The sequence below is a fragment of the Chenopodium quinoa genome, unplaced genomic scaffold (assembly GCF_001683475.1).
Source record: "Chenopodium quinoa cultivar QQ74 unplaced genomic scaffold, ASM168347v1, whole genome shotgun sequence".
NCBI classification, from domain to species: Eukaryota; Viridiplantae; Streptophyta; class Magnoliopsida; order Caryophyllales; family Amaranthaceae; genus Chenopodium; species Chenopodium quinoa.
In genome coordinates, this window is record NW_018743448.1 from 3,069,658 (window position 1) to 3,080,317 (window position 10,660).

Genomic DNA, 10,660 nt, shown 5'->3' on the forward strand with positions numbered 1-10,660 from the left:
AATTTTCCTAACAAAAATTAATTAACAAATTTTATTATATAAACACAAAAAAAATGTATAAAAAATACATACAAACTGTGCATCGTACGGGTTTCATCTAGTATTTGTGTTAAAAATATGCCAAATCATTTTTATTTTAAGTAATTATATTGTATAAAATTAGAGAATTATTTTTGTATAAGATTTCGTTCGGGACACACCAGGAGACGACACGTGTCATTGCTGGTGTATCTTTTAGTATGTAGTATATATACTAGGTTAGTGCTTGTGCGATGCACGAATTTAACCATAAAATTTTGCGTAAATTAAAGTTATATATTATTGAAATAATTTTAAAATCAATGCATAACTTACTACAATAATAATAATGTTTGATACTCCAATCCTTAATTCAATGGTGATTCGTAGGGCTTGGAAAAGAAAAACAAACAAAATATCAAATTACATAAATATTATTCTCTAAAACATTTTTGGCAGTAAAAGATGGAAGATATAAATTAACATGTGTCATTCCTGGTGTCTGTTTTAGTAATATATATTGATGATTGATATTGATTAAAATCGTTGCAAATTAAAAGTTACTATTAAAGGGGTTAAACACTTAAAGGTACGTGTCCACCTTATATAAGACTTATTGTAAAATAAAATTTGTTACTTCGTAGGAAGAAAAAGATAAAGTCTTAACTCTCTTGAGTCACACACACACACATATGTATGTATGTATGTATATATGAGTAATCAGCCAATTATTATTTTGTACACCTGGATGCACAATGTTCACTATGCACTCGATGAACATAAAATAAGTTTTTTTTTTTTTTTTTACATGAAACATAGAAACTTTAACAAATGAAAATAAACCCTTAAAGAACATGAAAGTTATAACAAAAGAACATGAACCCAAAAGCAACAACAAAAAAAAAAAAAAAAAAAACAACATACTCCATATCTAATCTTCATGTTCAAATCTAAAAACATTTTATCCAGTATTGCAAAAAATAGTATTGCAAAAATTATAAGTTTAAATACTTCGTATGATATAACATATAATTCAAATTTAAAAAACATTTATCGTAATTTTATCCGTAAACCTTTATTTTTGTATTTTTATAAACCTTTATTTTTGTATTTTTATAAAATATTGTGATTAAAATGTTAAAATCAAAAGGATGACTAACCTAAAATAAATGTGCATAAAAACGATCATACTACTTAGATAAGAACAAAACTTCAACAAAAATTTAATTTTATCCAGTCTATATATATTTCATACTCCGTATATTTATAACTACTTTTAGATCTTTCGCTGCACTGACTGTGCACACTCCCCTCTCTCTCCTACAGTGTTGCGGTTATTCAAGGTACTATTAAATTTTTTTAATCATTCAATTTAATTGTCATTATAAATTATAAATATTGTGATTTTTTTTTTTTGACATTATAAATATTGTGATTTAATTTAGGGTTCTTTCAAGGTAGATTATTTTATTATTGGTTATAATTAATTAATTATAACTGTAATTATGAAATATTAATTACCGTGTTTTTGCCATTCATATTCGTAATTATGAAGAATTTAACGTGATTTTTCGATCCTACGTTGATTATTATGTCAAATTTGGTTGATAATTATGTGATTTTGTTATACTTTAATGTTTGGAAAGAATCATGTAATTATCGAAGAATATATTTTTGTTTGGTAACAAATCAATTCGTAATCAGCCCTAATTATTCTTGATTTTTTCCCAATAATTTACAATTTTTTTTCCCTTTTTTGTCAAATTTATTGATGATTTCTTTCTTTGTAATTTGTAGATTGTGCAGTTTATAAATTCAATCAAATGAAAAAATACAAAAGAGAGGAAGTATAGTACAATTGCAAGAAGATTTCACCAACAATGTCAACATCGGAAATTGCCAGCATTCTGGACAACTCGAAGGAGCTCGACCGCCTTCGGAAAGAGCAGGAAGAAGTTTTGTCTGATATTAATAAGCTTCATAAGAAGCTTCAAACCAGTGTGTTATTATTCTCTCCTTTTAATTTCAGTATATGATTAATTTCTGCAATTTTTGCTGTTTATTTTATTTTGATTTGTTTTATGTTTTTTTTTCCAATATTGTATTGATCAATTTCATTTTGATTTAGTTTATTGAAATGTAGAGGGTAATTATTAGTAATTGTTTTGTGCCGCTTAATTTCTGATTGGAAATTGAAAAGCATGGTCGATTACTCGAATATGGTATTGTAGAGTGGCCGGTTAATATTGTTGTAAAGCTGGAAAACTAATAATGTGATCAACTCCTATGTGTTTGGTTTGGGCTTAAGAATTATGTGGTACCGTCGATGGAGGTGTTATTTTCCAATAATTGTTTGTGTCTAGCATGGGTACATGCTTAGTAGTAAACTTGGGTATTTTTGTTGTAATTTATTCTATGATTTTGGCTTTTGATTGAAGTGTCAGAGTTACTTGAGATATAATGAAAAGTCTTATAATTCCCTGTTTCAGGATATCATAGAACTTTGTGATAGAAATCCCTTTGTGGTTTGATGGATACTTGTCAATGGTGAAGCATAACTTTTTATTCTTCAAAATTGATATTTTCGGGTCTTTTTGGTCGAGGAGGCTGAGACACCAAATGCCCTGAACACGTTGTGATATTGCTTTGGCTAAATATGTGAAATCATGAGAAGTAATTCATTACATATGAAAATTCTCTTAGGATTTCATGGGGTGTTATACTGTTATCCGTAAGAGGGTTTCTTGAATAATGTCTTGTGAATATGATTTGAGAATTTTTGGTCTCAGGGAATGGTATAAGGTGACATATTAAGGTTTATTTATGGAGAGTTTTATAGTGAGTTATTTTGTACACTTTCTATAGAGGTCTTCCTGGTTGCAGCAAGTAGAGTAACCTTTAGCTGCACAATGACGTTGTTTGTCATATAAATAGACCCTTGGAACTTTTTGGGAGTATGATACAAGAGATAAAGTGCAAACACATGGTCAGGTTCATTTATAAGCTCACTGTTGTTAACTTCATTTCACTCTTTTGTAATTCAGTCTTTTATCCTTTCTTTTACTATATAAGCTCATGTGACCTTATCTGACCTCGATGTGTAGAGTTATACATGATTGATCGGATGAAAGCTTTAGTCATGTATCAGTTTCACTTTTAATCCAATCTTTGCATATTTTGTTGCTATTGAGTAAGATGTATTTGCAGTTTCTTGGAATTGTTTTAACAAACTGGAATGGGTTTGCGGTTGTGAGCAAGTATATTGTCCATCCTCTTTAGATAGTATAAGAATGAAAACAATTGGAAAAGCTAACTGTTGTTCAAGTAGCTTAATGCAATAGACCCTCCACTTGTAAATCACCAACAGATTCTACACTCATGTAAATGATGTAATTTGTAATAGGTAGGAAAAATAGTGGAGTTGGAGTTGCATATAAAATTGCTGACTACACAAATAAAACAGATCCCAAAGAAAGTGGTTTTAATAATCATAAACAGCAAATTGCTTCTATTATCAAATGGAAAACGCTTAAAAAAAGGTAACAATGTAAGAGGGTAATTTGAAATCTTATTATTATTATTTTTAACTGAGCTACTTGTTGATGTGCTGTAATTAAAAGTTAAAATACTATTAAAGGTGCTTGGTTTTGTTAGTGAAAAGTTGGAACTCGGGACATTTTATTTTAAGAATAAATGATGATTACTTTGGTGCAGATCCTGAAGTAGTTGAGAAGCCTGGGGACACATCTTTATCGAAGCTTAAGCACTTGTACACCCAAGCTAAGGAACTAGCTGAAACTGAAGTGAGGTACGTATCATTACCTATATGTTAACAAGCATTTTGCTTAAACTTAGTATGGAAGTTTATTTTTTGATATTTTTAGAAGAGCTGATTATATGGCTAAACCCTACAGAGTATCAAATGTTTTACTAACACAGCTGGATGCTTTGCTCCCTCCTGGGCCGCCTGGGCAGCAACGAAGAAGAGTAGGTGTGTATATTATTCATCTAAAACAGCCTGGCCTTTTCGCTAAACATCACTCTTTTAAAGCCCTAATGTTTGTCTAAAGCAACAATTTAATGTAAATTTTGAAAAATGAAACAACATAGGTTAGGACTAGGACATGATATCTTTTGACTTAAATTTTTATTAATATTCCTTTGCAGTCCCCAAATAAATGTCCCAGTTCACCCAATAATTTTGTCCCTTAATATAGTCTCATTTCATTAATTTTATTTATTTTTTTAATTATTTTGGTTTCATATTTTATTCTTCCTCTCAAACTCCCTTGTGAATTGTGATACTTCTTTTAAAAGGATGATTAAATTTGAATCATGCCCAACCTTTTTTTTTTTTCTGTTTTAAATTTCTTATTATACACCTTTATTCAACCAAACCTCAAGCGTTTTGCTTTCCTAAAAATATGTGGAAATGGCAATTGGGACTTAGAGTGCGGTGTGGGTGTATGTATTTTCTTATTTTTATCCAGAGTGGGTGTTGGTCTTTTGTTAGTCAGATGATAAACTTACCCAAACAAAAAGTTGGCATACTTGAATACTAATTTATAAGAGACTTGTCAATTCTAAAAGCATCATGTGCTATAACTCATATTTTGTCATGAAAGAAATGTATTTACTTTTTGTTTAACATTAAGTATTCATTTTGTTAAAACCAAAAAAATAGAAAATTGTTTCCTTATTTTTAATTTGAGTTGCAGAAGGTAATGAGCAGAAGAAGAAACAGAAGAAAAATGATTCTGATATCCCAAGGGTCTCTCCTTCCATGAGAAACCAACTTGATAACTTTGCTAGTTTGAAAGGTGAACAGGTATATATCCGTTTCACTTTCTACTGTACATTGAATTTTTAGTTTTAAATGATTTTCTTCTAAGATCTTAGTACTGGGCTGATGTGTCTTCAGGTAGCAGCTAGGGTTACAACAGATGAAACAGAGAAGGACGAGTATATTGTGGTGAAAGTGATGCATTATGACAGGGAAACAAGAGAGTGAGTTAAATCTTACTTATAAGACCTTGTTTTTGAATGATTTGTTATTTGCCTTTGCTGAATTCAAAGTTTATATTTTGCCATATTGTACCAGTTTTGGATAAGCTGCAAAAGCTATTTTTGTTTCTCTATAGATAATGCACCACTAATTTAGGAGCAAAGATTACCATAACTCAATATCTTTTGGGTGAGCACCTTGGCATTTGGGCATGATGTCTCTGTTTTCTAAATAAGCCCTCTTGAGCACTATGTTTGGGCATGATATCTTGTTGTTCATTGCACCCTTGCACAAGTGTACTAGTAGGAAACTTTTATGGTGTTTTCTCGATGAGAAGTAACACAGGATTTCCCAGTGTGATTGAATGAGCTATGGATGATTCATATTGTAAAGGAGAACATTTCTCATGATTCTATAGGTACATGGCAATGAGAAGAGAGAACTAAGAGTGAGATGCTAACTAACTCAGAAACTATCGTTGGTACATAGGAATGGGAATGAATTAGGGGACGAAGTGAAAGCCAAAGGCCTTTATCCCCAATATTCTCCTTTGGGCGGAGGCAAGGTTTTGAATAGAGGTTTTGGTTGTAAATATGTAATCACGGTAATGATCATGCATCATGTGAGTACTATATCACAGTGTTGTTTAAGTGGTTGGGAGAGAGAGAGACGCAGTAGTGCAGTACACAAATTTCCTGAATAAAGTTAAAAGAATTATAGCATAGGTAACTTAAACATTGTTGTAGCCTTGTGGTTGATATGCTAAAAAACAGTTTTTTACTTTTTTCAAGGAAAATGATTAGGGTTTTAAAATATGTTGTAGGGTCTTCACATGACACTTGGTTTTAGTAGCTAATTGCCTAATTGTCATGTCTTGTAGTCTTTATGGTCCATTAAAATTTTCTGTAATTGCTTCCACTTAGTCATTGTCAACACTTGGTGCTTGTTATTTTCTGCAGTTTTAAACAATTCTCTACACCTGTTTCACCATATTCTAATTCTCCGTATTTCCAATCTCAGATTTGAAGTGCTTGATGAGGAACCTGGTGACGATGAAGAGGGTGGTGGCCAAAGGTAGCCCACTTCATATCTGTTCCTGGTTGGTTTGATATGGCGAATCATGATACTTCACTACCTTCATGAATGTCGGCTTTTACCATTCTAAATGCTGGGGAATGTGAACTGATTGCATGCCTTTTTTTTATTTCTTTACATGGTAGATAAAGACAAAAAAGGACAGGCAAATTTATTTTCTATCACCATCGTAGCCTACACAGACTACTCATTGGATCCACAGTGTGCAGTATTTTGATGTCAACCATTCTATATCATGGGAACTCGTTACTTTTGGGAGATACTTGTTGAAAACTTCCCTGGAAAACAGCATGTTTTCGTTGAACAATGCATAAAGTCAAATTATAAAGATACTTGAAAGTTTAAATAATGGACTATTGCAAGAAAATTTAGGGCCCATTTGGTATCATTGCCAACTTATGGTACTTGGCTTATTATTATTATTAAAAGTGAATTTATATAGGTTTTATACTGAGTTTTATTTAGTCATTCTTCCCTAAAAAAAATCCAATACTATCCCTAAAGTTCCATTTACATTATTCCACTGTTGCTCTTGTCTTGCTGAAACTTGTTCAATCTAAAATGTTTCATTTTGCCAATGTTGAAGGAGATATCTAAGGATTTTATACTGACTGAAAAAGGATGATAAACTCCAAGAAATTTAATATTTCTAAATTACTTTTAAATGCCTTTCTTCTCTGTTGGGCACAGTGGGGAACTGTGGTCAATCTGGGAGCTTGAAATATCAATTTCTTGTGCTACTCTTTTTTTGAGTGTTTGAGTGTTTTTGTTAAGTATTACATATTGCATCTGCAATTGGGATAAGTGCTATTGTAAACTGTCAATGTCCATTAAACCATATATTTCATGTTTTTGGAGCTCCTGATTTTATTTATTTATTTATTTATTTAAATTCTAAGTCTTGTTATAGTGCTTTAAACTCTACCCTAGTAAGAGGTCATTGTTTTGAGGTAGGCATTCAATGTCTTATTTTCAATCAATTGATAATTATAACTTAATTTTGCTGTGAGTTGTTAATACTGACATAAGTAGCTGAATCTCAATTTTGCAATTGAAGTACGCACACATTATTGAAAGAAGATTCTACCACAATTACCATAGAATAATGCTGTTTAATATGTATTTTGATTGATTACTTATGAAGTTGATTTGGCTAACGATTTATTATGTAATCTGATTATTGGACTATACTGTAAATATAGTGACTGTCATGTTCTATTGCGGTGCTGAAATCATGTTAAAAGACACCGCAACGTCCCAATAACATTTACCCCCATTCTCTCTACAAAATGCTCCTGATTTTTTTTTTTTGGTGGGGTGTTGTAACTGACATAACCATGCTGCTGCTTTTAATCAACCCTTAATTCAATAAGTAGCTTACTTCAATTACATTACTAGTTTACTACTGATGAAATCACAACTTAATTAGTAATCACAAGTCCATTATAATAAAAGGCCAAAAATTGCGAATGATTGATTCCATTAGAAATCGACAGGTGTTGAAGGGATTGGAATCATGTTTTCATTGGCTGATTAGTAAATTGTTTTGGTTCAAAGATATGAAACATAAAATAGGTTTTGACATTTGTAAGCCTTGTTGATTCATGGAAGCTTCAATTGTTGATCTGATGTGCTTAATGCTATTTTAGATACTTGACAATTCTACTGCAAGACAAAATGCAGGCTTCTGAAGCTTGCCTCATATTTTGTAAAATAGGAATGTGTATTTTACGGTGATCAGTTAATCAGTTTCAGTTTATGGGCTAAGTTGTACCTCTTATGGGTGAATATTTTTCTAAACCAAATCTATTGGCTTCATTGTGGTGAACCGTTTGTGATTTAGCTGCCTATTAGGTTCCCTTTGGTTCTGAACAACATGATGCTGTTGTCCTGCATCTGGCATTTATTCACTTTTCTCTTCGATGCTAATTTCCTCCTTGTTGACCTACAAATCAAAAGTTCTTTCTTATTGCAGTTCTCATTGAATTCAAAAGTAAAATGATGCATGGCTGAGGTTGATATAAGCTTCTTTACACTACGTTTGTGGACACTTGGAACGCCTTAATTCTAATTTGTTTTTTTTTTTTTTTTTTTTGGGGGGGGGGGGGGGGTGTTACGTACTGTTTCACTTTTTTTATGTTTGATTTAGTGAGAACATATTCTGAAGTATCATAGCTTCCAGGCCTGGATTTTATAACGCATGGCTGAGGTTGATATAATCTTCTTTACACATTGCATTTGTGGACACTGAAAACGACTTATTTCTAATTTGGGTGGAGGGGGGGGGGGTTTACGTACTGTTTCACTTTTTGAAGTTTGATTTAGTGAGAACATATTCTGAAGTATCATAGTTTCCAGGCCTGGATTTACGGCAACTGCTTTCTTTTTCCTTGTATGTTTGCAGTGAGCTAATTGCTTCCTCTTTTACGTCCCTGCTTAGATTGCATGTTTTACTTTTGGTATATATTTGATTGATACTTAATGTGTCTTATCATTTTGGTCAATTGCTTGTTTTGCATATTTAAATAAAATTGCTTTTCCCTTGTATAGAAAATATAAGCTTCCTGCATCACATATCATACCTTTCCCCAAACGGAATGATCCTTCTACTGCTCTGGACTTCCCTCCTGGCAGAGCAGTTTTGGCTGTGTATCCTGGTACAACAGCATTGTACAAAGCAACAGTAGTGAATCCAAATCGCAAGGTATATCAAATCATTCATTATCTTGGTTTCTTTATATCCTGTACAAAAAACTGCAGCTTCTTAATAATCTAATCTAAGAAGCTAAATATCATGGAATGTATCTGACTGAGAGATTGGCTTCATATTACTGTTTCTTGGTGTGGTGTTATTGCGGTCCATATTACCTTTTCCAGAGGAAGACCGATGAGTGAGTAATCTATCTTGCCTCTTCAAGTTTTTAAATTTTTATTTGGTGAATAGATTGAATTTGATTGATTGATTGAATAGATTGAATTTGCAGAATTCTATGTTTTGCTACAAGAAACTAAAAAGGACAAGAAACTATGGAATTGTTTTACCCCTGCTGCGTTATTTGTTATATTTTTGTATTTTAGGTTTAGGGAGGGGTTTGTCTTAGGCGGAGTAGGAGAATAATTTGCTGCTTCGATTTTGTTACCACAAATTTCAAATGGAAATCTTATTTCTCTGGGTAGCTAGAATGTGAAACAATTTGTAATTTTATATGAGTCTGATCATTGAGGAATACACTGATATAGGAGTGTTAATTAGTTTGCTCAGGAAAAAATAATTATATTTGATTTGTGTATCTGACATCTCATAGATGACTCATTTTAATTGCAAATAAACTGTTTTTGTGCAGTTATCTCCTTGAGTTTGATGATGATGAAAGTGAAGATGGATCCATGCCAAAAAGGACAGTACCATTTCATAATGTGGTTGCCTTGCCAGAAGGACACCGACAATGATTATGATTCGCTCTTTTTTATTGAATATTGTAACTATTCAAACGAATAAGGCAATGTTAGGGCTTATGCTTAGAGTGTCTTGAGGTAGCAGAAAGGGCATGACCTGCCTATTATGTTGCTGTCTTGAAGCTATGGTTGTGAAGAAGGTGAAACATCTAGATTACCGTGCATTAGAGTGGTTATAACATGTAGGCTTCTGTAGGTGTTTCGTTGGTTTGGCGAAGACAAGGTAGTTGTATATGATGAATTCTGGTTTCTAGTGGTTATGCCACGCATTTACTGCTTCCCTTTGATATCTGCAATGTTGCACTCATTGCTCAAGTGAATAACATATAAATGAGGATTTAGTTTGCATGTATGATTAGTGGTAATCTGCTAGAAAAGCAAGGAGAAGATTTAGTTTGCAAGTATGTATTAGAGTTAATCTGCCAGAAAAGCAAAGAGAGCTTGCTGTATTAGAAATTGTAAAGTGGCGTATCCTTGTATTCTGGAAAGAACTTGTAATGCTCGGTGCAGTGATTTGTACAAGAAACTGTAAAACACGCATCTGTATGACTGTATGGTTTATATGCATCACACAGATCTGCGCGAGTGGGTGTTTCTTCCTTGCTCCTGACCATGCTTTGTTTAGCTTGTTGAGGGACCTTTCCTTTGTTCTCTACTACATTTCACACCTCCAATTCTGGCATGCTGGGTTGCAATTTATTTTGTATTGAACTTTATATTTGTGATATAGTTTTGCTTTCTCTGGAATAAAGTATTTTGGTTTATTTATTAATTTATTTACGTGTATAGCTATCATTGTGTTATATACTACCTCCGTTTACTATTATTTGCAACATTTACCCAAAAGGGGTGCTACCTATTATTTGCAACATTCCAAAATCTTTTTATTTTTAGTAATTTTTTTAAACTGAAATTACAAAAACACCCTTACTTAAAACTTTATAACATCAATTACATACTTAAACATAATTGATTAAAAACTAATCTAATTCAATTAAACTTATTTTTATCTTTCAAGAATCATCAATCTAGGTATCCTGCCTGATCCTCATTGTGAGTACTCGATGATGTGCACCCCCAACAGCC

The 10,660-nt window shown here is 32.3% G+C and overlaps 1 protein-coding gene across 3 annotated transcripts; it reads left to right on the forward strand.

Moving 5' to 3' along the window:
• The first annotated feature begins 1,206 nt into the window (after positions 1-1,206).
• LOC110739307 lies at positions 1,207-10,346 on the forward strand. 3 transcript variants are annotated; one of them, XM_021919772.1, is made up of 10 exons: positions 1,207-1,361; positions 1,816-2,016; positions 3,733-3,826; positions 3,933-4,009; positions 4,737-4,846; positions 4,940-5,025; positions 6,044-6,097; positions 8,669-8,822; positions 8,996-9,009; positions 9,463-10,346. In XM_021919772.1, the coding sequence occupies exons 2-10, from the start codon at positions 1,899-1,901 to the stop codon at positions 9,566-9,568; spliced, it is 813 nt and encodes a 270-aa protein (XP_021775464.1). In that variant the 5' UTR covers positions 1,207-1,361; positions 1,816-1,898; the 3' UTR covers positions 9,569-10,346. The 3 variants fall into 3 exon arrangements, with proteins under 3 accessions (XP_021775464.1, XP_021775466.1, XP_021775465.1); XM_021919774.1 differs by having other exon boundaries at positions 4,740-4,846; XM_021919773.1 differs by lacking the exon at positions 1,207-1,361 and adding an exon at positions 1,457-1,475.
• Positions 10,347-10,660: the final 314 nt, after the last annotated feature.